This window comes from Athene noctua, chromosome 24, assembly GCF_965140245.1.
Source record: "Athene noctua chromosome 24, bAthNoc1.hap1.1, whole genome shotgun sequence".
Taxonomy (NCBI): Eukaryota; Metazoa; Chordata; class Aves; order Strigiformes; family Strigidae; genus Athene; species Athene noctua.
In genome coordinates, this window is record NC_134060.1 from 1,367,383 (window position 1) to 1,395,144 (window position 27,762).

At 58.8% G+C, this 27,762-nt stretch overlaps 1 protein-coding gene across 1 annotated transcript; it reads right to left on the minus strand.

The window, feature by feature from the left end:
- Window positions 1–740: 740 nt before the first annotated feature.
- LOC141969778 (protein argonaute-1) lies at window positions 741–27,734 on the minus strand. The gene is made up of 19 exons (XM_074925857.1): window positions 27,607–27,734; window positions 18,965–19,148; window positions 18,155–18,275; window positions 17,858–18,039; window positions 17,316–17,452; window positions 17,047–17,181; window positions 16,723–16,810; window positions 14,866–15,013; window positions 14,436–14,555; window positions 13,494–13,616; window positions 12,952–13,085; window positions 11,582–11,766; window positions 11,258–11,417; window positions 10,852–10,942; window positions 8,691–8,885; window positions 8,440–8,574; window positions 7,444–7,545; window positions 6,449–6,648; window positions 741–5,011 (listed from the first exon to the last, which is right to left on the minus strand). Exons 1-19 carry the CDS (start codon window positions 27,629–27,631, stop codon window positions 4,903–4,905), a joined length of 2,574 nt encoding a protein of 857 aa, XP_074781958.1. The 5' UTR covers window positions 27,632–27,734; the 3' UTR covers window positions 741–4,902.
- Between the last annotated feature and the right edge of the window lie 28 nt (window positions 27,735–27,762).

Here is a 27,762-nt window from a genome sequence, read left to right on the forward strand (position 1 = left end):
GTTCAGAACAATACATCGTGTGTGCTCCAGTCTGAGTAAATTAGCTAGCGAGTACGTGCATGCCATTAGCAAGCAGTTCCTTAAAACTGCTCAGCATTATTCAAAAACCCCGTTACAGCTCAACTGCTAAATAATTCATCATCTAAAGGTTATGTCAATGCACGTTTGCAAGGTAAAGCGCAAAGAATTCAGAGGATGACAAACAACCTCCAGCTTTGGACCCTGAGACACAACCATGAGCTGTTGGCACTGGAGAGGGCTAGGATGGCCGGAAGGAATTCCAGTGCTGGAACTGTAAACGTGAGGCGGTACAGGAACCCAGAGGATCAAGTTGAACCCCACTCCAAAAGGAATCGAAATCTGTCCCAAAAGCACCTTGGAGCCCAGAGCCTTTCACAGCCCCGAAGCACAGGCAGCTGGAGAAGCAGCACATCTGGGCGCATGCTTCTGGCATCCAACAACCCAAGGAGCTCAAATCAAGTCAGTTCTCAGACAGATGGCATTTTAATGAAAAGTAGAACTGGCTGCCACGTTCTGAGAAGTTTTAAGCGCGTATTTTTCCGCTTGTTTCTCCCATTCGACTGAAATCTGGAAAGTGAGGGGGTTCGGATCCTCCGCCGGACCTGAGGCAGCTCGGCCACAGCGTTTCACCCTTTGGCCCCAAGCCCTTCTCGAGCCAGCAGCCAGGACTGCACATGTACCTTCCCCACGCAACCCGACTCAGGAGTGTCACCCCAACATATTCACATTGCTTTTATTTAGGTCTTCTGCCAACAGTTACAGGGTAACAGACACTTGGGACTGCAAAGTCAAAGTTGCAAGCAAAAATCAGGACCGAGGCAAAAAAAAAAAAAATTAAAAAAAATTTAAAAAATCCACAAAGGCAATCAAATCAAATCAAATATAAATACAATGTTCTGGAGCTCTTTAATCATACCGTTTTCTTTAATAAAGAGGTGGTTATGATCTTACAGTATTTCCTTTTGGCCTAATCCAAGGATTTTGTTACTCTTTACCAGTCTTAATTCCACGCATACAAAAAAAAAAAAAATTGATATTCAACCTTTAAAATATAAGCCATATTTTCTTAATAAAATAAGTTTTGTGCTGCTGCTTGTTTAGTAAGTACTGTACATCAACTGTTCACGTCTATTTAACAAATGGACCATACAGAGTTCAAGCTAAAGCAAAAAAAATAAAAAAACCAAAACCACAAGAAAAATAACAACCCAAACAGAGTGTCTTGTGAACACCCCATGTACAGTTCAACACTTGCTCGTATAAAGGAGGTACGAAAGGGGCTAGAAATTGAACACAAAAGCACTGGAGTCCCGTAAATTTTCTTTCACAACTATTGAAGTGCAAATCACTCAGGCAAGATATGAATTTTCACTTGTTTATTGCTGTCCTGCTGTCTGGCTTCCCTTCCTGAAAGAATCACATTCCTTTATTTCACACTGATTTTCCAAGAAGAAAACCTTCCGCGAGGCAACGTTGAACGCTTGGGCTTTTTGAGACTAAGACATCGGGTCGTACGCTTGCGAACACCAGGACACCCCGACCGCCCCTGGAAGCTCTGGGGGGAGAGAGGGCTGCTCTGCCCCCTCGGCCCCGCTACGTTCAGATATGAGATAAGGGAAACAAACAGCATTCAACAACTGACAGGTAAATGAAAGTTACTCCTCTTCCCACAAAACTGCATGCACCTGGCGATGTTTCCAGTTGCAGAAGGAACACGTGCGCACGGAGAAGGCAGAGACTCGGGAGCCATTCGGGATGTCCGTGGGGGGTTTGTGGCTAACTACAAATCCTGATATGTATCCGGGTTAACACTATCCACTACGGGTAGCAAAACGCACAGCACCTCAACATGCAGTTACTCGTTTGCATCTCGGACAAGAAAAGGGTAGAAATGCTGAATGCTGGAGCCGCGTAGAGGGTACAGTGCATAGTCCGTTATACAAAACATGCGGGTAACTCAAACCCCTTCTCGATTTCTTCAAAATGGAAATAGGGTTTAAAGGGCACAGCAGCTACTGAGTTTGGCTTTTTTATTTATTCAAAACCATGAAAACCCAACGCAGACGGTGAAATAAGGGCAGAACACGATCTGCAAGTCAACAGCTGAGAGTTTCAGAAGCTGTGAAGCTTTTGTGTAGTTAAAATTGCTGTTAAAAGTAGGTGCTACATCAGCGAGTCTTCATTCATAGTTTTCTATGAACAGCCACCTTACAAATGAGTGCAAATCTTAAAGGTCCATTTTACATTTCAAGTCTCAAGGTTAAAAAAAAAAATTGTTACAGAGCAACAAGCTGTTTCTGTAAATGCCCACACTATCTCTTTTCAAATGGTTAAAAATGGCACGTGCTATGCCACAGCTACTAAAAGACATTTCAGAATTCTAGACCCAACTAAAACACTAAAATAAAAACTAGAAACCAAAATACCTTTGCCCCTTGCTGCAGAAGAGCAGCCAGGTGCTTTCCGTTGTAATGCTGGTGAACAAACTGATTTGCAGAGAGAACCTTGACCTTAACCCCAATTTTATTCTTAACGAGGGGCTTTCTAACACAAGGTGAGTGGGTACAGCCCCTCTGAGATCATTTTGCTTTCAACGAACACAAGCCCGAGTTCTGAGGATGAGATGGAGGTGCTGGATTTGTGTCACTATGCAGGCACTTGTGTACAGGAATGTAGGCTTCTCATGTTGACACTTAGTGTTGATGCATTCCCTACGCTCTAAAAGCCTTCCTAGGAGTTCACTACTCTACTGACCATGAATAGTTCCTGGTCTCCTCCCCGTCACCTTGCAGATATACAGCAGTGGAGGTTGACACAAGGTGCAAAGGAGAATATGAACCGAATACTGTAGTCTTGAGGAAAAAACAGGACTGTGCTAAACGTAGGATCTTCACAAAACATGACATCAGAGGGCTCAGCACTTAGTTTGCATAGCATATCGATGTCTTCATTTTTCACAAACACGTTGCCCAAAAAGAAAATGGGTAGAGTGAATTCCCGGTGTTAGGACAGATCAATGGGCCAACATGACCAATGTGGTTTTCATGAAGGCAAGGCAAGTTTGAATGTCAGAAAGTACAAAACCAAGAGGTGTGCTTCTATCCACGCGGACTGACAAGGGGCAGTGCTTGCGGGGGACCTGCCTTGGAAATGCGTTCACGTTTGGCAGTAAAATAACAGAGCTCTTCCCTTTAAGAGCTTGGTAGGAGCACGGGCGTCATTTTTTCTCCTGGAGGAAGCGCTGTGCCCACTTTTGTAGAAAAAACCCCAGATAATCTGCCCACATGATACTGGTAATGAGTTGCTACTACTGCCCTGCTGTGCAGAACGGTCATTCTGTGCAGCAAAATGAGGCTGAAAAGCAGTCACTATGGTACTGTTGGGAAAAAGGCTTTTTTCCTGTTACAAACACAAATCGGTAGGAGTTTCCCCCCACGACAGTAACAAGGATTTCATCATTCTGACTAAGGAACAAACCTGGTGCGCTTTCAGAATAAAAATCCCTGTGCATGAGATCAGTGATACCATGGCACAAAGAGCAGCATAACCTAGCAGCAGAGAGGGTGACAGTTTGGAGGTGCTGGAGTTGGGGGACGTGGTACTTCGGGAAGCAGCCGACCCGGGCAGAGACGTGCCGGAGGCACAGGGCAGAGGGGCGCTGAGGGGTGCCCGGCGCTGCAGGGACTGCAGTTGGTAGCACTCATCGGCCAGGAAACGTCAGAAATCTCTGGTGTGAGCGCACAGCCTCAGGAAGCGCGGTGATGTAAACTCTGAGAATGTTAATGACTTGTGGATTTTGGCAACAGACTCAGTATCGTATAAAAATAATGTTTAGTAAAAAAATCCCGGTGTCCATCATAAAAATTCAGGAAAAAAAAAAAAGAAAAAAAAAAAAAAGAAAAAAAAATCGATTAGCGATTTCTGTCCTCATGGGATGAAGATGCCCCCATTTGTCAGAAAGGGTTTTAAATAACAAGTAGTACACTGGAAACAAAAATGGGTCAGCAGCCATTAAACGTGTCCTGTATGAAAGTGCACATCTTTCAATGGAGTTTAACCACCATGAGGTCGTGATCTAACACAAACTGCAACTTAGGACCGTAGAAATTAACTCCTTCCGATGGAAATATGGACCACCATCAAGACAAGATTACTATTTTCCTTACAAGATTAAAAACATTGAAATTTTGCAGCATCGTAGTAAGGCACTCACCCATGGAAAAGTCTGTGACTGTTGCTTCAAATGGCAGCAGCTAACTAGCTTTTAACACGAGGAAGACAGTTTTCAGTTCTGAGCTAAGTGCTAGGGTGCCTTACATTATATGGGGGGAATTATTCGGGGGCGGGGAACTGTTAGTGTTAGAATTCTCCTATAAACTAGTTGGTTTTTTCCCCCTTAACCCATTAAAGCATCTCATATTCTAAAATATTAGTTTTATAAATCTAGTCTTCTGTTTTAAGGCTCTAAAAATCCCCTCCCCCCAACCCCCACAAAAAATACCTACCAGCGCCTGGTGGGCAACGGAGGACCAAATCCGCCATTTCACAGTCAGGAGTCTATAGTATTGCATCTTAAAAATGAAAACCTGCTTCCGCCTCCTGGGAGTTTTATCCCTTCCTTGAATGCCTTCATGTGTTTGGTCAGGTCAAAATTTTGCAAAGCCAGAAAAAATTAAAAAAATAATCATCAGTCTCTTCCAATCCTACAAAGGTGTTGGATCTTTCTGTCCCGTGGTGCTGGTCTCCTGCCTCGAATTGACGCTGCCTGCCCTGCAGTGATTTCTCATTGGAAAAAAAAACAAGGTGTCCCAATGCTTCCTTTTTTGTATGGCTCCTACAAATCTGAAAGCTTTCTTGAGTGAGGTAACAAAAGTTAGGCTTTCAAGCAAAGTACATGGTACGTAAAGTGTCCTGATGAACCTGCACAGCCTTCGCCAAGGCCTGGGGGTCTCTGCCGTTGCTCTGTCCAGATATATGGCTGCCCTCGCCACTGAAAAATCAAGGAAATCATTGCATAATTATTTCATATTTGCCCCCCAGGAACACTGAGAACCCCCCTGGAGATCAGGGTCCGCGAGCACCGGCAGCACAAGGTGGCCAGGAACGCTCAAACAGCCCAGGGAAGCCCCTCCAGGCCCGGGATGAGCTCAGGAGGGGATTTCACTCCCTTTATCCCCAGTTCCCCCAGAGCTGGCACCGAAGAGGATGCAGCTGGGGGCGGGTCTCCCCCAGGGAAGGGTCTGACACGGGCACTTTCGAACCCCCGGGCAGGGTGCTCATGGCCCCGGGATGGACTGGGAGGTGTGGGACCGGGCACAGCGTACGTGGTGTAAGAGAAGGGGCAGACACGGTCCTAGTTTCAGCTGGGGTACAGTTAATTTTCTTCCTGGTAGCTGGCACAGTGCTGTGGTTTGGATTCAGCATGAGAATAATGCTGATAACAGCTGAGGGTTTAGTTGTTGCCAGGTAGGGCTCACCCTAAGTCAGAGGATTTTTCAGCTTCTGCCCTGCCAGTGAGGATGCTGGGGGGGGCTGCAGGAGCTGGGGGGGGCTGCAGGAGCTGGGGGGGGGCTGCAGGAGCTGGGGGGGGCTGCAGGAGCTGGCGGGGGGCTGCAGGAGCTGGGGGGGGCTGCAGGAGCTGGGGGGGGCTGCAGGAGCTGGGGGGGGGCTGCAGGAGCTGGGGGGGGGCTGCAGGAGCTGGGGGGGGGCTGCAGGAGCTGGGGGGGGGGCTGCAGGAGCTGGGGGGGGGCTGCAGGAGCTGGGGGGGGGCTGCAGGAGCTGGGGGGGGGCTGCAGGAGCTGGGGGGGGGCTGCAGGAGCTGGGGGGGGGCTGCAGGAGCTGGGGGGGGGCTGCAGGAGCTGGGGGGGGGCTGCAGGAGCTGGGGGGGCTGCAGGAGCTGGGGGGGGCTGCAGGAGCTGGGGGGGGCTGCAGGAGCTGGGGGGGGCTGCAGGAGCTGGGGGGGGGCTGCAGGAGCTGGGGGGGGCTGCAGGAGCTGGGGGGGGGCTGCAGGAGCTGGGGGGGGGCTGCAGGAGCTGGGGGGGGGCTGCAGGAGCTGGGGGGGGCTGCAGGAGCTGGGGGGGGCTGAGCCCAACTGCCCAGAGGGATATTCCAGACCATGTCACATCACGCCCAGTATATAAACTGGGGGCAGCTGGCTGGGAGGGGTGGATTACTGCTTGGGGACTGGCTGGGCGCTGCTCAGCAGGTGCTGAGCAATGCATTGGGCATCACTTGTCTGTCTTGGGTTTTATTTCTCTCTCTTTTTGTTATCTTCCTTTTTGTTACAATTATTATTATCATTATGGAGCGAGCAAGTGGCTGCGCGGTGCTTAGTCACTGCCTGGGGTTAAACCCCACCAGTCCCGGGCACTCGTGCCCCTGCCCCCCTGGGGTCTGCCCCCCCGGGCCGCGGGCAGAGCCCCCTCACCTGTCGTGCTCCTTGTCCACGAGATGGTACCGGGCTCGGAACGCCACGAGCCGGGCGTAGTACGCCGGGGCTGGGATGGAGACCGAGCGGGTGCAGCGCACGTAGGTATGGCACAGCTGGTACGTGAGGATCTGCAGCTCATCCGCGGTGAACCGGTTGTCATCCCAGAGCACGTAGTAATGGGATGGCCGGCTCGTACCCTGCGAAGGAGAGGGGGCAGCATGAGGGGTGCTGCCTGCACCCAGACACAGGCAACCACAGGCAGCTGCCTCGTGTCCTGACCACCCGACTGTGACGAGCCCGCGGGCAGCCCGGGCAGGAGAGATGCCCGGGCCTCCCGAATTTGAGGGCCCCACGGGTGCACGGGCACGGCGAGGCCTCAGCACCGAGGTGCAACACTCGGGGCTTCTGCGCCGCCACCCCCAGCTCCCGCCACCACACAACTCCCGGCGGCACGAATCCCACCGACCCGGGCCGGCTCCCCGCTGCCCGCGCAGGGGGAGAGGAAGCCAAGGAGCCTGCCTTGCGGAAGCAGCTGTAGATGAAATAAGTGCCATTTTTTCAGTACAGTTTCTGACTAATCTTGGCTGCCTGCAGAAAGGCAGCTGCGAACAAGCCGCCTGCTCCAGGGACGGCTGGGCCCAGCTCTCCCGCCCGCAGCCAGACAGCAGGTCCCTGCTGACGACCAGGCGCCCCAGCGAGCCCGGCACGCTCAGACACCAGCTGACAAGCTGCTGAATTGGCCACTCTGAAGGAGGAAAATCTCGTAGGAGAGATCCTTGGCTCCAGGAGAGAAACTGAGTACGTGCTACATAATGCAGCAGCAGCGCCATCCTGGCACCTGCTCGCCAAACCCCCGCGACAGCAGCTCGGCTCGAGATGCCCACGGCTCCGGCGCCGCAGGGAGGGAGGGAGGGAGGGAGGGAGGGAGGCTACGACGGGGCCAGCTCGGATGCACGATCTGCAACAGCAGCCACGGCTCCGCGGCGCGGTACCTGAATGCCTGCATGACTGCACAGGTAGAAGTCGAACTCAAAGGGGTGGGTGATATTTGTATCCACTGTTGTTCCTGCTGGGATGTTCCCGCTCTTCCCAATCTACAGGGAATAGAAAGAGAGATCCAAGCGCTGCAGAGTTTGGTTATTTCCAGCTGCCCAGAGCACCGTCCGTAACACACTCGCCCTGCCCCAGGGCCATGGTGCAGGGTCCCCATCTCGCAGCTCAGCTGGGGAGCACCATGCAGAGCCGCTCCCCCAGTGCCTGTTCACTGGAGACAGAAGCAGCTTATCCTGCTCTGCTCCCCGCTCAAACAGCCTTGCTGGCATTTTCCACAGGCACCAACACCAGACATGACACGGAGATCCAGCAAACAGCAGCAGCAGGACAGCAGGCAGGGCGAGGCTGGGCACCGGCCCATCTCACTGCAGAAACGAGGATTAAGTGAGCAGCACTCCAGGAATCTCTGCAGAGCATATGCTAGAGTCTCTGCCCTGAGATGCTGGGGCTTCTACACCCTGATCAAAAACTGCCCTCAGTTCCCAAGATTAAACCTTCATGCTTAGGTAGAGCCAGAGCTTCGTTAGACTAGACTTAACCACTAAATTCAGACTGAGTCTAGGAAAAGCTACAGCAATCAGTGTTACTGCACAGCAGAGACGAACAAGCTGTGAGCAAGCGAGGGGTTTATCATCCTGTCGCGTCAGCGGCTCCAGCTATCACCAAAACAACAGATGTTTTCAAGCTGACAGAGGCTATTTCAAGAGAGTCACCAGGATCATCAGCACCCAGTAACTCATAATAACAGCAAACAGCTGTCTGGGTTTCTGGAGGCTGCCTAATCCGCACGGATGCGGGACTCAACCAAGCAGCACGTTTCATTGAGAAGAGCTCTCTGCCTGCCAGCGGCGAGCTTCCCCCGGCGGAGTCAGGGCTGGCTCGTCCTAAAGGCCGGGGATGAATCAGCTCCGGCCCCGGCCCCCCGCGGCACTCACCCTCTCGTTCTTGTCTGCGCAGAAGAGACGGGTGTGATGCCTTTTCTGGACGACGATGTAGGTGATGCCAGGCTGGTAATCCTTTTCCAGTTTGATGCAGGCGTCTCGGATTGCTAGGAGCTCATAGTGAAGGATCTGGAGAGACAAGGGTGGGCAGTGTGAGGGGACACAGGGGCACCCAGCGGCCCCCTGCACCCTCAGGGAACCCCGCGGGAGCCGGTGCAGCCGGCGGGGATCCGAGGGGTCCCCACCTGCGGGAGCTGCCCCTCGGGAACGCCATCGCGGTAGAAAATGATCCTGGTGGGTTTGAAGCGGGTGGATTTGTAGAACTGGATGAGGAGCTCCCTCACCATGTAGGACAAGTCCTCGATGATTTCCTGGCGAGGACGCTGGACGCGCACGGTGGCACAGTACCGGCTGGGGTGGGCGTCCATGCTGCCCACGACCTGCGGCGACAGAGACGGGCCAGGCCCGCGCGTTACAACGGGAAGGACGGAGGGGACACGGGATGTTCCCGGCCTCTGCCTGCTTCCGACCCCCACAGCTGGCAGCGGGCAGAGCACCCGAGCTCACGGATCAGGGGACGGGACAGCAAATACTGCACAGGCAACTAGAGCCCAGAAGGGACATCCCTGGTCACCGCCACGCCCCGGTTTCACGCTCTGCTGTGCCCTCTGCAGCATTTATGGGAATTTCCACGTGAGACAATTTGGCTGGTGCCACTGAGCGACGTGGCTGTGGGGGCTGCTGCTGTTCTGCCCCGCTTCGCTCCTCCCGCCCAGCAGCAGAGGGGTGAGGGGGGAGCGGGGCTGCCCTTTCCACCTGCCTAAGCCCTTCTCCCTCCATCCCTCACTCGAGAGGTTTTTCCTTCCACAAAGGACTGCGTGACCCCAAACCCTGCTCTGCTGTTCTCATCAGGGCAATGACGCCCCCGGGGTACAGTGACACCCCCGGGGTACAATGACACCCCGGAGACCCTCCGCCCAAAAGGTGCCTGAACCAGGTCAGCGCTGCACGGAGCATCTCCCGGCATCACAGCCCTGCGCCGCCCCTCGCTCGGCCGCAGGCAGCGGAGCTGCCCCAGCCGGCCGCGGGCTGTGCTGCCGGTGCCGGAGGACACGGCGCGGTTGAGCCGTCGAGCGGGGAGTTCCCAGCGCAGGCGGGCGCTCCGCAGGGGAGACCTCAGAGACGTCAGGGCACGCAGGCCGAGAGCAGCCGGGCTTGGCCGTGACGCCGGGCTGGGGGCGCAGCCTGAGTCACGGGTGTCAAGGCAGATGGTGGCCCACGCTGGGAGACAAACGCCCGGCTGCTGCGCTGCACCGCGGCCAGCGGGGACTTCCCCGTGTGGGTCCCCGAGCGGAGGGGAAGCACCCCAGACCCCACACGCCCAGTGCTGCCGAGCCTGCTGCCCCTGCCCGCCGCAGCGGTTTCACTTTTCCTTTGCAAACAGAGCTCCAGGGTGGGGGCTGCACCACCAGACCCAATGCACAACAGAAATGTTTCCTTTGGCTTCAGCCACGGACCCCCTTCTACTGTCTCATTAATAACACACCAAGGACAAGATCAAGGGCATCTGAAGGCTCTATCCTCCTCCTCCCCTGCAGCTTCAAAAAAGCTTTCATAAAAAAATTAAGGAAAAAAACCCCCAGTGGTCCCGCACAGAAAAACACAGAAGATGTTTTCAGAGGGGAAGCACTGCCGCCAGGAAACAGACTGTTCCGTCCCACCCACACCTACAGCAAACAGCCAACAGCATTTCCCAACCCCTTCTAATTAAGGAAAAACACTCCTCCAAAGAAACATCTGCCTGCCAAGGAAAACCCGAGCTATGAGTTCAGGGAAGTTAAGAAGTTAATAGGAAAATGCTGATGTGCTTAATTAAAACAGACACTACAAGAACCTGACACTCTGCTTCGCCGCAGCGAGCACAAGGTCTTACAGCCTGATGGGGGGCATGAGCCCACGGCCTCACCGGCCCGCGGGCAGCACCTCCTCCGTGGACACTCATTACCCATTTGAGAAGGCAAAATCTCCTCCCCAAAAGGCTCAGAAGAAGCCCAGTCCACCCCAGTTTCCCCCCCACCTCCAAAACCCAGCTCTCCCACCTGGGGGCTGCACGGAAGGGCTGGGATGTGCAGGGAAGACCCCGGCACCGCCCGCGGGGTCCGGCACATGGTGAGCCCCATCTGCTGGCAGCCGCCAGCGGCTCCCCAAAACCACAGCTCCTCTGCAGAGACCCACCGCCCCAGGAGCGGGATCCAAACACCCGATGGGGCATGGAGCCACCCCGGGAAGTGTCCCCACAGAGACAGGAGTGGCACAGCCCCTTTATGGATACACGAGTCCGGTTCCAGCTCCCACGTCCCCGCAGAGCTCGTGGGCACCGAGCCCGGCCCCAGACAGGGAACTTACAGCTGTTATGGAGGGTTTCTTCCCATCTCCTGCTGGTGGGTGAGTGACATCGGCCCCGAGGAAGATCACGGGCTGCTGAAAGACGGCAGAGCTGGTGGGAGAGAAGAGGAAGCAGCAGTCAGCCTTTGGGGGCCAGCTCAGGGCGATGCAGAGGCCAGCAGAGGAGCAGATCACACAGAGGACACCTCCCAACCTGTGGGCTCTGGCCTGGCCACATCAACAGCTCATGACAAGGCGAGACACGCTGCGAACCCCCATTTCAAACAGGCTGCGAACCCCCATTTCAAACAGCTACTTTGCGCAGCCGCCCACAGGCCCCCCCCTCCCAAGGTAACACCAGGCAGCCCCCCCACGAGGCACTCGGGAAACAAGCCCCAAAAGCGCGAGAGGCAGCGGCCGTACGAACCGCTGGTGAGGCACAAGGATGTTGTTGATCCCGCCAAGCTTGACGTTGATCTTGAGGCAGAGGTTGGAAAGGGTCTGCGGGGAGGTCTTCACCACGTTCTTGACCTGGACGCACTGCGTGGCCATTCCCAGGAGGGTGTCCCCAACGCGCTTCACCTCGGCTGCGGGCAGAGGAAGCGGGTGAAGAGATGGGCAATCAGCAACGCGCCGCCTCCAGCGGCATCCTTGGAAATGGGGCGAGAAACCACCGCGGGAGGAGCAGAGCTGGCCCTGCGAGTGAGAGCAAAGCCCCTCTCCCCTCCGCTCACCCCTGCCCCGGACTCACCGTACACCGGAGTCTTCCCTGGCAGGATGACGATGATGAGCTGAAGCCCCGAATAGGTGTTCTTGAGGTGTCGAAACATGGGCTCCACGCTGTCCGCACCCTGGGCGTATTTACAGAAACAGGGCTGCCCCTGGATCGGCATCCCCGCGTCTTTGGAGATCTTGCGCAGCTGGTCCGTGAAGTTCCTGTGCCCGAGAGGAGAAGCCCTCAGCCTGAGCCCTTCGGCACGGCAGCTGCGCCGCGCGGCCCGGGCACCGCAGCTGGAGGGCTGCGGCGCAGGACAGCGGCGGGGACATCACTCAGCACGTCTGTGGTTTTACAGCATCCAGAGAGCGCCCGGCACGGGAAACGCAAGACCAACACGTCTTAGAGCTGACCCATCCCCTCTTGGTACCCTCTGCCTGAAGAGTGACAGAGCTGTGAGCCTCCTCCGTGAGAAAGCCGGGGAAGGGGGAGCAGACTTGCCCCATTTCCAGATGATCTGCAAAGCTGAGGCAAGCCTGCACTTACCAAACCTGACAAAGTGCTCTGGATTTTCGGACTGCCAAGGATATATTTGATGCAGGGAGAGCCAGAGGGAGCATGGGGTTCCCAGCTGCGCCCCAGAGGGATCACAGGAGTGCGGTGTCACTCCCCCTCCACCCAGGTACCCAGACTTTGAGCTGCCCCAAACCATCCCCAGCACCCAGCAGAGGCACACGCAGTGCACAGTGCTCCCACTCTCGGTCAGGAGAAACTCGAGTGCCCAGCAGAATCCAAACCTGAGCTGACTGTTTCCCTAAATCAGATAAACTGGCCCCACTCTCTTGTCACTTTGCTACCGAAGCAGAGAATCTCAAAGCTCCCAAAGCTTTTCAAAAAGCCTGACTCCTCTGTAATAAAAATCCACGGTGAGTTAGGATACTTCCTGCATGAATTATATTATTTCAGAATGGGTATTGGGGGAAATTCTAATTAAATATCCCTCACAACCCTGCCTCTCTGAGGAGGTTCAGCCAAGGAGAGTTCAGCACAGCTTTAGGGCTGGCAGTTATCAATCACGACACTGCAGCTGCCCGAGGCAGAGAGCAGGTGGGAGAGCCTGACCGTCAGCTCCCACGTGCTGCAGTGCCGACGTGCTCGCCCCGACCTGGGGGGCTCTGCGAAGGCTCAGGGGCTGGCTGCAGCCAGGATGAGCCGTCAGACACTGGCTAAACTAACAGGACTGAAGAGCCAGCCCTGAGCTGGGTCAGATCTGTACCACAAGCCATTCAGAGCCAGCGTTAACGCTGCGGGACATGCAGGCCCAGGCTGGGAGCAGCAGGGTGGCCGCATCCCGAGCCACGGCTCCCCCACGTCACCCCACCCGCGCAGGCTGCCCCTTTCCTTACTTCAGCACTTCCTCTCGACACTGCTTCTGCGGGGCAAAGCAGGCGATCGCCCAGACTTTGATCTCAATGCCGTTGTAGAACTGCTTCCCTCGCATGTCCCACACGCCCTGGTTGGGAGTTGCAATGGCCCGGTTCTGCGAAGGCAAACGGACGATCAGAGCGCGGCTGCGTCCTGCCCGGCCCCACGCCGGCAGCCCCCGGGGAGCACCCGCACGGCCCCGCCGGAGCCAACCCCCTGCGCCGGCAGAGGCTGCCGCCGCATGTGGCGACGGGCAAGACAGAAGCTCAGCTCCTCAAAGGTGACAGAAAATTCACCAGAGCTCCCTCTCCCCTTCAGCTCCCTCTTTTGTCATCGAGTGATTCCTGCCTACAACTTTCAGAAGAGTTATGTCGCAAAAAAAAAACCAAAACCAAAACCCAAACCCAAGGCACTGTGAGAAAAAATTCCATCTCTAATCGATAACCCTGACGGTAGCACAAGTTTTGTTGAGACCCAGCGTTTCCAGGCGTGAAAGCTTCTCTGTGCACAAGGCCCTGCTTACCCTGCCGCCGTACTGCAGGATGGGCGCCGGCAGGACCCTCCCCGTCACCTCCGTCATGTCATCCTTCACCTTGATCCCAAACTCCTGAATGTACGGATCCAGGTTGTAGCTGGCATTCTTCATCTGCGGAGGGAAGGAAGGGCCATGGGAGGGAGCGACACCAGCTGCTGCATCCCACAGAGCTTCAGCTGGCCGGGAAACGCGGGCACCTGACGTCCTGTTCTCTACAGAGCTGAATCCCCTCAGTGAGGGGGGGCAAGAGGTTCAACGCAAAGGACCAAACCCCGTCCTCCAAACCGACCCGCGGGGGCCTGATTTCTGACTGCACTGACCAACGCAACTGAGAGCAGGGCCTGCTCCTCAGATTTAAGGTTTCTGTGGGAAGGTTCACACTGACGAGACTGTTATCAAGAGTCCCACAACAAATATCGAGTGTCCCCGGCCTGGAAAGCCCAGAGGCAGCGGTGTGGGTGAGACCAGCAGCATTAACCAGCTCCCGCCCGGGCGCTGCAGGGCTGGGTTCCGCTGCCTCGCCCCAGCCTGACCCGGTGGAGCTCCGGCACCGCAGCCCCGCAACGCACAGTCCCCACGGACATCCGGCGCTGGGGCCATTTCTCTAATTTGTTTTTCCTGTTTTTAGTTCCAGCTCCCTTTGGGTCAGGTTCCATCAGCATGAGGACCTGGACTCGCCGCACACGAGTTTCCATGGTCCCTTTGTGCCCACGACACACACGTGGGCATCTCTGACTGGGGATTCCGTGAGAAGAGGGGGATAAAGTCAAGCCACGAGCCCCACCAGCACCTTCGGGGCAGGTCCCACTGTCCAGCGCAGAGCAGCAGAACCCCAACAAGGTCCATCACGGACACGATGCCATAATCTGCCATCAGAGCCGCAGCCCCAACACTGTCCCCCTGTCCCTTCCAGGTACTCGGGCCACCTACCAGGCGACTAATTTCCTCCTGTCTGTCCGGGGCAGACCTGGCTGTTGCTTTTATCATGGTGGATGTTTGATTGTCGGTGAGCTTCTTGATGCACCGCTGGCCTGCCACGATGTTGCACACCTGCACGGCAGGGGAGAGACAGCAGCCACGCGTTAGGGACCGGCGAGACGCAGGGGACCACGGCTGAGCTGCCCCGCGGGCACGGCCCTCGAGCCCGGCAGCCAGCCCCAAACCAGAGGTGCCAAGCTGGCAGCTGCAGGAAAATGGCATTTTTACAGCAGTAAACAGTCTCCTCTCTCCGCAAAAGCGGCTCTTGCCAGGTCAACACTGAGGCAACCAGCGCCCAGGACACGTTAGCTGCAGAATCTTGTCATGCATCTGCCAGCAAAGGCCACTTCTGCCTTTGCTTTGCACAGCGCCCGGCACTCACCTCCAAGGGCAGGTACGTGTGCTTCTGCTCCTGGCCAACCTGGAGACAGGGCAGGTGGGGGTATTTCAGCTGCAGGTTGTATTTCTGCTTAAAGTACTGTGCCACTGTGCACTCCACTGTCTGACCGCTCTCCAGCTGCAGGGGAAACCTGGCAGAGGCAGGACACGAAGGATGCACCTACTCAAAACAGAGACTTCCAGACCTCGAGTACTACTTGCTCTGGCTGGGCAGAGAGGGAGCTGGCAGCTCCCGCTCCGAGCTCCCATAAAAGAAAACAAAAAGCACAACAGTGGTATTTTCAGAAATCGAGTCAGGAATATTCCGACCCCAGCGTGGGACTGAGGTCCCTAAATAAAGCTCTCCCTCACTAATCCAGCTAATCAGGGCAAATGTTTATTGCAGGACGTGCCACGCATGCCGCTGTCAGGTACATAAATACGCTGGCACTCGGGGCTTGTGCCCTCCCGTGGAGCCAGGCTGAGCCCCGGGGAAGGGTTAACCGGGACGGGGCAGCAGCTCCGGGAGGGCAGAGCGCGGCGGGCAGGAGGGGCACAACTCCCTTCACAACCACAGGGAGTAAAAATAAAAATTAACCTTCCCAGAGGCAGGGCTGAGGGGGCTGTGCTGTCTGTAGCCTGAGCATGTGATACCCGGCCTCACCCAGCACCAGCTGCTCCCGGCTCCAGAAAGAGCTCCGTGAAAATGAAGAATTGACCCGATATTCTTTACGGAGCCAAAATTAGACAGACGAGCAGGCCCGAAGGCCCTGGCGAGGCGTCGCATTCCTCCTGCGCTCACCAAGCCCCGGGGCTGGGACCCAAGGATGCTGGAGCGCAGGGGAAGAGGGGTGCAGGCGGAGAGCCCCAAGAGGCCCCCCCAGAGACGGGGCTGAGTGACGAGGAAACGCGGTTGTGGCGCGGGAGGTGCCCCCGCTTCGGTGGGGGCTCTGCAGCCCGACGGGGCCGCCCGGCGCGGGCACTGCTGGTTTGGTATCAGGCACAAATCGGGAGCAGAGATTTTTCTGCCAGCACTTGGGTTTGTACAGCATGAGCCAAAATTTATTGTTGTGTTTTTTTGGTTTTAGGCTGTTTTTTTAAATTATTTTTTTTTTTACTGTTGCCAAAATTTCCAGAAACACTGCAGAAACACAGGGGGCGAACAGCCTGAAAAACACCCCCCGCCTCGCCTCCAGCTCCCCTCATGAGCACCCAGCTGAGAGCACGAGCGCAGCCCCTCCTTCCACTGCCTGCGCGGGGGGGCCCCACCTGCTCTCCCCCAGCCTCTGCCTTGAACCCCATTTTGCTTCCACACCTCCCTGGGGGCAATCCCCAGGGCAAACCCCGGCCATGAGCCCTGGAAACACCCGTGGGCTGTGGCACCCGACAGCTCGGTGCTGAGGGCACCGCGGCCAGGTGCTGCAGCCCCCGTCTGTGGGGGGCTGTGGGGCGCGGGGCAGCCCCCCAACCCGGACGGGTGCCCAGGCCCAGCCTGCTCCCAGGGCACGTAAATCATTTCAAGGCAGGGAATCGCTTTATCCCCAGACAAAGCTTCTGCTTTGGCAGCGTCTATTTTAAGAGAGAAGAAAACCAAACTCGGAGGTAAAAACTAGGGCGCCTCCTGGCACGTCAGCTCCCGCCCGCTGCAGCGTGCCGCCCGCCAGGCAAAGCATCCCCTGAGCTCCGCCCTGCCCGGCACCCCGCTCGCTGCACCGCGCCCCAAAGCGCTGCAGAGCACGGACACGGCTCCCGCCGCCCTCCAGGCTGGAGCTTCCCGTCCCGCTCTCCCTAACGACACCAGCAGCTGCTAAAAAGGAGAAGAGCTCAGATTTTTCCAAGGGCATCTTCCCACCCGCCTTACGTCTGGTGGCTGGCTGGCCGCCGGGTAACGTTACAGACACGGTATTTCCTCTTCATCTGCCCGCAGTGGGTGACCTCGACTTTCAGACCTGGTGTGAGACAGGGAGACGCAGCGGCGTCACTGGCAAAGGCAGGAGCAATGCCCCTTTGCCCAACTTCCCCGGGACGCTGCCAACACCTCCCTTAAATAACAAACAGTTTGCAGAGCGGGTACGCTCGCGGCGAAGCGCACGAGGGACGTAACGGTTTAAATGTGCAACCCCTGTAGCCCCACCTCACCGCAGGGGCCAGGGCCAGGTCCCCCAGCACTGCCCAGGGGCTCTACCTTTGATCTCCTTGGTGAAACGCACTCTCTGCGAGTCCGTCAGGGGCTTCGGCTGCTCATCGATGTTCCGGATGTCCAGCACCTCGCACATGAACTCGATGACGGGCTGGGCTTTGTAGAAGGCGGTGGCCGACACTGCGGGACAGGTACCACGATGCGTCTCTGCTCTCTCCCAGCAGACGGACCCGGCCCGAGAGCCGGGCGGATCCAGCCTCCCCAAACACACCCAGCCCCCCCGCCGCAGATCCCCAGCAGGAAAAATAAGTCACCGTCAATGTTGAGCATCATCTTCCACATGGCAGGTCTGACCGACTGGTGGAAACCGAACCAGACCTCCCTGCCCCCTCCCAGGGGGTGGTAGTAACCTTCGGGGGGGGAGAAGAAGGAGCGGCCGACAGGAGTGTACCTGAGAAAATAAGAAAATTAATACTTCGATCATTTATTGCTGATACGCCTCTGCCTATAGTGCTTCAGGCACATTTCTACAGCACATTAGGACTGTCAGAGCTAACTGATGGCGAGCGTACAAAGCCTTTACTGCCTGCGGTTGGAAAGGCTACAGCAGGTTCCCGTTAGAAAACGGCGTCAAACAGCACAGGGCAGCGACCGCGACACGCCCCCGGCCCCCCCGAGCCACCGCTCACCCCATTTATCTCTCTCGCAGGAGCACCCCGAGCGCTCGCACGGAGCGGGGCGGCAGGCACGGTCACCTCCTCCCAAAGAGCATCAAGGCCAGTGCCAGCCACCACTGCTGGCCGAGGACAGCCGGTCCCCGCCCCGCACGGCCCCCGCCGCCCCCCGGCACAGGTACCTCATGGAAGCCAGGTGCCTCATGGCGACATCCAAGGCCTGGACGGACTCCAGGGGGACGGGGATCTGCCCGCTGACCAGGGCCTCGTGCAGCATGCGCCAGCTCACGATGGCCATCCATTTGATGGAGACCTTAAATATCCTGTCCTTGCCTTCCCCTGGGATCGTCACCTCAAAGTCAACCTGGGTGCAGAAGGGAGGGAAGCCATCATGGCCCCCCCGCAGACGCAAGGGCAGGAGGTTGTTTTTAGCAGGAGGCAGGTCACGCTGCCTGCACGGGGCTCCTGCCCCCCCTTACCCGCTCGTTTCCAATGGGTAAGGCCGTGACAGTGTAGATGTTCTTCTTCCCATCGTAGACAGGCTTTCGGTCGCCGAAGATCTGCGGTTTGAAGTGCTGTACCATGTACTCCACGACTTCCCTACGCAGGCGAGCGGGGCGAGAAAGAGGGGCAGGGAGAAGAGAGGGGTGAGGTTTGTTTTGCCGGTTACTTTACAACCTGTTACCTTCTGCAGCCTGCCCCGTCCCCAGCCCCCCTCCCCAGGGGCACTTCTGAGCCACAGGGCACTAGAGAGTCCGCGCCCCGGGCAGGGGGGCCAGGCAGCCACAGGCTGCATCGGCTGCAGCAGAATGAGTTGACACGGCACACAGGAATGGGCACCGCCGGAGCCGGCCGCAAACCCGCCGCGTGTGCCGGGAGGGCGAGAGGGAGCGACTCGCTGCCCGCGGCCACCAAAAGCATCTGCAGCATCTGCTCGCCGGCCTTCGGGGCACAGAGCTACCCAGGCTGCGAGGCCGCCAACAGGACACCGAAAAGGAAAACAAAGAACAGAAAAGTACGCGATGGCCCAAGGTCTAGGGCTTGCTATTTTTAAATACAGGATTGTTGCCAAAATAGCGCAGCTGCTTTGAAGAAGCAGGGGCCTGTGCTGAGGTTCAGGACCTCCGCAGCTGTCGGGAACCAGCGCTGTGCACAGACAGGGCTGGTGGGGCCACATGTCACCCCGAGGGGGGCTTCCACTGGTGACCACAGGGACAGGCACTTAGGGAGCCTCCATAAGGAAACTGGAAGCGGGGAACACGTGCCAAAACCTCTAATACTTGCCTTACCTGTTGACTCTGCGTGGACATTTGTCGGGTTTGATATCCACTTCATAGTGATACACATCAATCTTGGGAATGTCCACTTCAAAGTAGTTGGCCAAGAGCTTGATGGGTTTCCCAACAGTTCCTATCCCGGGCCGCCGCGGCGCTTGAAAGACCTGCTGCAACGGTGGCAGGTATGCGCCTGCAGCTGCGGGGAGAGAAAACGGGTCAGGAGGGCTGGGAGGAACCCCGCGCCCGGACAGACAGTGCAGAGTCACGGCGCTCCCTGTCACCCCATCCCAAACCTGGGGGTCTCCCACCACTCCCACTCCTGCCAGGAGGCAGCGGTGGCCGGACTGGGACCAGCACAGCCGGACACAACTTCTCTGGGCACCGCTCAGCAAGTGCCAAAGGGCAGCGCCAAGCCCTGCGCCCCGCCGATGTCAAACCATCCCCCGGCAGGTAAATAACCTCGGCTCTGCCTTCGGGAAAGGAACTGGGGCCACGCGTGGCCGCAGGACAGACCTGCGAGGGACAAAGGACTCCCACTGCCCGTCCCGACCACAGGCACCCCCATGTCCTGGCAAACCTCAATTCCCTGGCCAGATGCAGGGACAGGCGGCCACACACGGTTCTCCTGACACCGAAGGGCAGATTGTACCTGATGTCCACATTAAAAGAGTCTGACAGCGCCCGCTCCGCTGCCGCAGACCTGCACTCCAACTTCTGTTTCGCACAAGAAATGTCGCAATACGCAAACAACCAGAACAGCAAGAAACTCTCCAGCCCGGGGAGACGCTGCCGGAGGGTTTCCTCCCGCAGGGGCTGGGGAAGCGATGGGCAACAAAAAGACACGTTTGGGGCTGCAGCAGCAGCAACCTTCACCTGAAGCGTGTGGGAGACGCTGGCACGCTGAGTTTGTGAAGATACACTTAGACCAAGGGCAGCCCTCCCAGGGCTGCAGTGTCTTTTCGTTGCCCACCCCCTCCCCAGCCCCCGCGGGAGGAAACCCTCCGGCAGCGTCTCCCTGGGGCGCCCCCAGCGCCCCCTTCCCCGGGACGGCGTTTGCCAACCAACAAGGGCAGCGGGGGCCGAGCATCGCCCGCACGGCAGCGACGGCGACATCAAAGCCGACCCGCGCTGGGCTCCGGTGCTTTGTTGTAAGGGCAGCTCCAAAAATATCCCCGGCCTGACACCTCCCCAGCGCCGAGCGGGAGGCGGCTCCGGACTTGCTGGGTCACGGAGTGAGGAGAAATGGGAAACTGTTGTGAACCCCAAAGGAGAATGCTCCCCTCTAACGCTGCCCAGGGGCTTTGCCACGAACAGAGCGGTCTGGCCATTCCATCTGCCAGCTGTGGCTGGTGGATACACTCCACCCCTGCCTCCACGCATCTTCCTCCAGCTCACGGAACACCCGGGGCTGGTTTTAGCTGGGAAAGGGTTTGAGGCACCCTCTGCCCCCACGCCAGGGTGGTCCTGCGGCGGGGAGCTCAGCCGGGACGCCCCGGCAGCACAGGCAGCCTTTGTCCCGCTGATTTACAAGCCAACGCCGGCACAATGGGGAGGCTCTGCCCGGCGGGAGGAGGCGAGGGACCACGTCTGCGCCGGGGGGAGAAATACGGAGAAATATGGCCCTGGCGACACCCAGGACTTCTGCTGGGGGCGAAGCAAGAGGCTGAGGAGCCGGGAGTGGCCCCGCTGCCTCGTGTGGCGCAGGCTATGGCAGCTCCACCGGCACGGAGCTGCAGGTCTGCCCCTCTCCAGGGGACACGATTCCCTGGATACTGCCCCGGCAGGGACCTGCAGACACCTGCGTTTCCCCTCCATCCTCCAGCAAATTTCAACTCGCTGCGGGAGGGAGGATGCCACAAGAAACAGGAAACATGTTATTGCATCTGCAGTATGCGATTATTTAACTGCTAGATTTTGCAGGATAACCGCTCACTTCGGGTTTATACTGGTTATTACAATGGTGTTTCAAACTCCAGGTCGCAGGATAACTCAAGTCCCAAGTACCTGAACTTTCCTTTTATCCTTAACCCCTCCCCAACGCAATTCTCAACTGCTGTTCGGAAAAAAAACCAACAAAAGTCACATCGATAAGTAAGGCTAACTCCAGGGAAGTTGCTGATAAAAAACAGAGAAAATTAAAACCACTTTGATGAAAACCTCCTATGGATTGTGGGAGGTAGCAAAACAAAAAAATCAATTCCAAATCCCCTCTTCAAGCAGCACGGGCCCCAAACGTGTGAAGAGGGAAGCACCGGTTTTTGCTAAAGCCCATCACCCAGACCTACTGGCAAAGGCACAGGATGGGCACCAGTGCTCGGCCTCAGGACCGAACCGCCAGCACCCCGGGGCTCAACGGCCTCTTAAAACATTGCCAAGGCAGCAGCGTTCAACGCCGCTGCTCCCCGAGGCGAGATCTGCCCTCCCTGCCCGGTTCCCGCTTTACCCGTCTCCACCCATCCCAGTTTGCATCTTCTGTTCCATTTCTCAGACCCCGCGAGGTCTCGGCCAGCTGGGCCGGGTGCGGGGAGCGCAGCGCGTGGCTGCTCGGCGGCTCCATCTGGGTGGCCAACTGGCCAAGTCGCCCCGAACAGCAGCCCGGCTCTAATTTCAGCTCCTGAACACATGGTGCTCTTAGCACCCCTTGCTCCCATCCACTTTCTTTTTAAATCCAAATTTCAATTCCAGGCTAAAAATATCAGAAGCAGAGAAACAGAAGAGCAGCAAACCAAGCTCCAAATTTGCTTTTTACTTCTGCACCCCGTTTCTGCAAGGCTTTTCCTGCCGATGGAAGGCCACCGCGCCACAGGACGCCAAGGGGACGGATGACCCTCGTGGGCATCCAGGGACCAAACTGTGGCATCAGCTTCTGCAAAGCCAACCTCTGCTCTTGCCTCTGCCCTGCAGAGAGCCCCAAAACCCGCCAGGAGCCCCAGGGCTGGGACTAGCCCGGCCCCAGCACCTCCTCAGACAGGGGCAGCACGGGACTCGGAGCAGTCCGACGGGCAGGACGGGGATCTCCGAGGCCAACGCGGGGCTCAGACCCCCACAGGCACTGGCAGCTGCTCGGGGACAGGGCGGCTGCCAGCACCCCGGGACAAACGCCTGTGCCGCGCTCCAGGGCAGCTCATTTTAAGAAACTGATTTTCAGATGAGCTACTCGAGGTGTAATTCATGTCTCCACATGACAAACATTTCTTGGCAATCGCCAGCTCCCTGGCTGCAAGCTGATGCATTTTTAAATCATGGTTTGCAATCAAAGAGGTATTTGCCAGCGCTGCTGGAGCCTCCGGTCCCTGCTCTGCCTTTCAAGTGAGAAACTGCTCAGCTCACTTGCTGGAGGACAGCAGCTCCCGCTGCCTTCCCTGCAGCCACGGCAAGGCCAGCACCCGCAGCTCCTCTTCTGGACCTTCCCACCACAGAGACACTCCCGGCAGCCGTGCGTGAGCAGGATGGCGTCCCCACGTGCCCACGGTATCCCCATGGACAGAGGGGACACGGGGCAGCAGCCGCCGGGCAGCACTTTGGTGCTGGAGAAGCGCTGAAGCAGGTTTGGGGCTGGCAGAAGTCGTGCTGCAGAGGGGCCACCGAACAGTCCCACACCCACCCTGCACCCCCGTCAGCCCAAAAGTAACGCTTTGCCACACAAACCCTCTCGCCGGAGGATCACCAGATGCTTTATGAACATAAAACCTCACGATTAGGATCGTGAATCAGAGATGGAGGCAGCCTCCAGCAACACAGAAGTTGGCTCAGAAGTTTGACGTGAGCCACGAGAAATTGCAAACACAAGATAATGTAAGTGGGCAGCCCGGCCGGCGGGAGCAGCGCCGCGACGGCGGGAAGATGCTCTGCAAAGGCCAGGGCGGGACACGGAACCAGCGGTGAGGATGGGAAAGTTCACCCCGGGGCTGACTCAGAGGGTTTTATTTTGGCGACCGCAGACACACTGTCCTTGAATGCGACGAGCCGGAGCAGCCGCCCGTTTCCAGCAAAACGGGGAGCGATAATGACTTTTCCTTTCTAAATTACATTGAGATCCAAAGATTTTTACAAAGCCATTATCTCCCAGTGCCTGCGCATGGTGCCTACCCAGAATGTGACAAGGAGCAGTGACACGGGGGGGACCAGGGGTGACACTCAGCGCCCAACGGGAGCCGCGGCACCCGGCACCTCTGGCGCAGGAGACAGGCTCTCGCCTGGCCTTGGCTGCTTCGGCCCAGGCAGGAGAGACCCCAAAGCCCTTGGATGAACACGCAGGACAGGCTCACCCCTTCCCGCACCACATCCCTGCCCCAGGGCGCTCAGGGTCCCCCCACGATCCTCCGGAAAGCCGCCCCGCGCCCGGCTCGGGGGACGCTGTGCCAGGGAACCGACGTGGCATGCCCGGGCCCCCCGCGCCCGCAGCCCCCGGCTGCAGCTCGGAGCAGCACTTCTGGGGCCAACAACAAAACGTGCTGGTTCCTCTTCGGTAGAAGAAGCCTCATTAAAAAACGACCCAAACCCGCCGGGGACAGGGGGGCTTCTGCATACCTCAACTCTCCATGGCAAAGCCGCACAGGCTCCCACTTTGTCATGTAAATGCGGGCGCCCGGGGCCAGGGGCTGGAGGGCGAGTGTTGTTCCTGCAGCACAATGCGGCCAGTGAGCGGGATGAAATCCGCCTGCCATTATAAATTCAGCGGCCCGCGAGAAATCACAGACTTTCGCACACAAAAGCCGTGCCCTGGGGACGCGCCGGCGGCGGGAGCATCGCCACCGCCACCCCTCCGCCGGGCGTGGGCAGAGGCGGCGGCGAGGGCAGCACTGCCCAGGTGAAAGTCCGTTTGGGGCAATTAGTGCTGGAATACGCTTTGTTTCTGTTATTTATCGTAACAGCTGGAGAACACGACCCGCTGCCCAACAGCTGCCTGCGCCCGGGCAAAGCCGCCGGTGGGACGGCATGAAATTACCATGTCATTTAAATCCTCTCCAGCGCCACATTCAGCCGAGGGGCCGCGGGAACGGGGCCCAGACAAAAGGGAGTTTTATTGCGGCGGCGGGTCCGGACGGGCCCCTCCCCGCACACAAATACAGCCAGGACTGGAGAGGAGCAAGCGGGGCCACGGCACCAAAGCCCGGACACGCAGCGTGGTCCGTCCTCGCCCTGAGCCATCTCCCACCCTAAACCAGCCCCAGAAACTCCCCAGGGAAGTGAAACCCCCGTCGGGAGGCAAAGCAAGCGGCAGCACCAGCAGGAAAGGCGGCTGCTGGCGGGGTGAGCAATCGGCTCCATTCGCCCATCTCCAGGCTCGAGGTCTTCAAACCCGCCAGCTCGAAGCAGTGACCGACGCCGCCCCACAAAGCCCAGACTTCGGCGCGCTCCACCCCATCTCCGCCAACCCAGGCATCGCACCCGCCCGCTCCTCCCCAAGGCGCCGCGAGCACAACCAGGCTCATGCAGCTGCAGGCGCTTCTCCATTCCACACTAAACTGAGTTTTAAGTAGATCGCGCCCAGGCAGGACAGAGGGCTCTGGCTGCGGCCGTCGAGCATTAAACCCGTCCTGCGCACCAGAGCCCATCTTCTGAGGGAAACTCTGAGCTGCCCAAGTGCTGCTCCCGCCCCACGCCGTGCTGGCTGTGTCCAAGAAATGCGCCAAAACAGGCTCTAATCTGTTTTGACTGTGGTATTTACTTCTGAAAGCGGTTTAGCTCTTTGTATCCTCAATACTGAGCACCAAGCACTGCAAAGGGCATCGTGGTGCCGTGTCAAACCTCTTGGAAATCACGGGCGATGAACTCTGAAGGGTCAAGTTCAAACCCTGCCCTGCTGCCGCCGGCGCTCCTGCAGCCCTGCGCAGTCCCGCAGCCCCTGGGCCGGGCAGAGACCCGCGGATGCTGCAAGGGAGCCGAAAAACCAGCAGCAAGAGCATTGGCACCTCCATCACACCATCCACTGGGACTGCAAACCAGCTGCTTCGGCTCCTGGGGGAGCGGCACGGGGACGCCAGCGGCGCGGGCACAGACACGGCTCAACACGAGGTGGCACGAGCCGACCCGTGAGGGTCTTGCTGAGCCAGCCCCAGCTCCACGTCCCCTTTTCTGTCCCTCCAATGGGGCGTGAGAAGCACCCAGTATCACGAGTGCCACCACCTCTGCCAGACGCACCGTCCGGCCTGTGTCACCGCCAGCCCGGGGTGCCCACGGACGGCACCCAGCAGGGGCAGAGGCTGGCACCCCCCTGCCCACCCCGCGGGGTCCCTGTCGCTCCCGCAGACCTTCCGGCGGCAGGCAGGGACCTGTGGAGCCGGAGCAGCAGACAAAGGCAGCCCCCGCACTGGAGGGGACAGGACAAAGGCGACGCCAGCTCCCCTCCGTGTCCCTCTGTGTCCCCGTGCCGAGGGTGCTGGCCCTGCAGGGCCAGGGGCTCCCAGGGAGGAGGTTAAAACCCGCAGGCAGCTTCGCCACGGGTCACCCTGCCCAAAGAGCAGCTCTTTGCTGCTCGATTTGGCTTCCTTTTAGTCTGCCATCTTAATAACTTGTCCCTGTTTTGTTCTTCCCACGGTTTAGAGAGAAGCTGCAGAAAGTGTTCAGAGATAAATCATACTGTGCCGTGTCTCGGGGCAAGGTGCTTCTCCCAGCTTTGTTTCTCAGTATAATCCTGTCCCAGAAACAGGCACGCGTGATTTCATGTTTCCTGAAGATAAAGAGATCCAACAGACGGAACAGCTTTGGGGCTTTTACAGGGTTTAGCACAGGAAGACAACGGTTAAGATTAACAGCTTTTAGGAAGTTTGTGACGGATAAAGAAAACTAAAAGCTGGGGGGAAATCGACTTCAGTTTTTAAAAGTAGCACACACGTGCCTCCCCGAGCAGTGCCTGCGGGTCAGAAGACGTCCCAGGTTGCCCCGCCGCCTTTCCTGGCATCTTCACATCAGGCGCATCCAGACACACGCCGGGTTTCTGCTTTCTTACCCCGGCAGGTCCCTGCCCGGCATCAGCCAGGCTCCGACGCGAGGCTCAGCCCCGCGCCCGGGCTCCGTCGGGATGCTGAGGCAGGGCGGGATCCGCGGCGAACCCTGCGACACGGCGTAAACGTCTCCCCTGCAGGCAGGGTGAGCCGGGCGGGAGCAGACGTCCCCCAGCCAGATTTGGGGAGAAAAGGAGAAACTCCCAAGAGCGCAGCATCAGAGCCCCGCTCCCAGCTCAGCCCCCGCCGCCCCGGGGACCCCCCGCGCCATCAGCGGGACCAAAACCCAAACCCGTCGCCCTGCACATGGCCCCGTCGCGCCCGGGAGGTTGTTTTAAAGCACCTTCCCAGAATTAGCCAAGGCTGGAGGGCGCGGGCGGCCGGTGGCGTTATCTACGTCGCCCCGAAGCGCCGGCAAAGCCCGCGACGCCCAGCGCAGCTGCCAAATCACAGCTTCCAGAGGCCCGTAAATCAGCCCCAAACACAAAGCGCCGGCAGCCAGGAGGTAACGCAGACGGGAAGGGATCTCTGTGCCACGCTTCAAACCGAACGCCGCAAGGAAGGACCAAAGTTTGATGGTGACCGTGCGACAGTTTTATGTCAAAAACCTCGCGCTGCTGCCGCCGCGTTACAACGGGCGGCAAAGTTGCCAGCGCGAGGCCACGCAAGGGCAGCGCTGCCCTGTCCCCATCGCTCCCTCCCCTCCTCCCGACTGATCTGAGGGACCCGAATCCTTCTGCGACTCGGAGCACACGAGCACACGAGCTCACGGCAGCTCGCGGCTGCTGACACCACGGGCGGGAGGGCGAGTTTTGGGGGAACCGCTCTGCGAGCCCCCGCCGAGCGGGCGGGTGCGAAGGGGCCGTCAGCTGCGTGCGGAGGTAGGACTGGGGGGGCCGGGGGGGGTTTGGGGGGTGACTGGGAGGCTCAGCCCCCCCGCGGCCCCTCGCCACGCACCGCCCCGGCCCCGCGCATGCCGAGGAGCCGCTTCGTGCTGTCACGGCGCTCAGCATCGCCGGCCCCGCGCCCCGAAACACCGCACGGGGGGGGGGGGGGGGGGTGTGGGGGTGACACGCACACCCAGAGGGAGCGGGGGGGCCGCTGCTGCTCCTCGGTGCTACACAGGCCCCTGGCGCGGGGCTTCGGGGGCACCCCGCGCTCCCCACCCTGCAGCCAGACGCGGCCCCCCGGCCCCCCACCCCAACCCCGCGGGGGCTCTGACCCCCAGACACCCCCCCCCGGCTCCTTCCCCCTGCCCTCGCGTGGCTGCGGCTCCCCAGGGCACCCCGGGGGGGCCCGGCCTGTCCTCTCCTCTGCGCCCACCCCAAGAGCGGGGCGGCCCCGCAGCCCCCCCGGGCGGGCTGCAGCCCCAGACGGGCGCGTTCCCCGCACCCCCCCACCGCCCAGACACCCCCCTTGCCCGGTCTGCCCCTCACCCCCCCGCGCTCAGACACCCCCCCACACACCCCGACACCCCACCGCAGGGCCCCCCCGCTTCTTCCCACAGCACATCCCCCCCCCTCCCCCGCCGCACATCCCCCCACCGCCCGGCCCCCACCCCGCACACCCCACCGCGCAGCTCCCCGTTACAGCCCCCCCCTCCGGGCCCTACAGCGGGGGTCCCCGGTCCGATCGTGCACCCCCCCCCCCCCAATCCCCTCAGTGCGCGCCCGCCGCCCCCCCCGCCGCCGCCGCCGCCGCCCCTACCTGCTCCCGAGGGTCCCGCTTCCATCCCATCCACGCGGGCGCCGCTCCGAGCCGGGGGCCGCGGGCAGGGGCCGGGGCCGCGGGCAGGGGCCGGGCAGGGCCGGGCAGGGCCGGGGCCGGGGCTCCACCGCCGCCCGCCGCAGCCGCCTCTGGCCG

Bases quoted from the DNA above. Each gene is read 5' to 3' on its own strand.
- LOC141969778 (XM_074925857.1), bottom strand. From the start codon at position 27,631: ATGGAAGCGGGACCCTCGGGAGCAG. The intron at 18,276-18,964 runs GTAAGGCAAGTA...TCGCCTGCGTAG, and splicing joins TGTCCACGCAGAGTCAACAG to GGAAGTCGTGGAGTACATGG. The intron at 8,575-8,690 runs GTGGGGACCCCT...TTGTCTCTCCAG, and splicing joins CCGAGGGGCAGCTCCCGCAG to ATCCTTCACTATGAGCTCCT.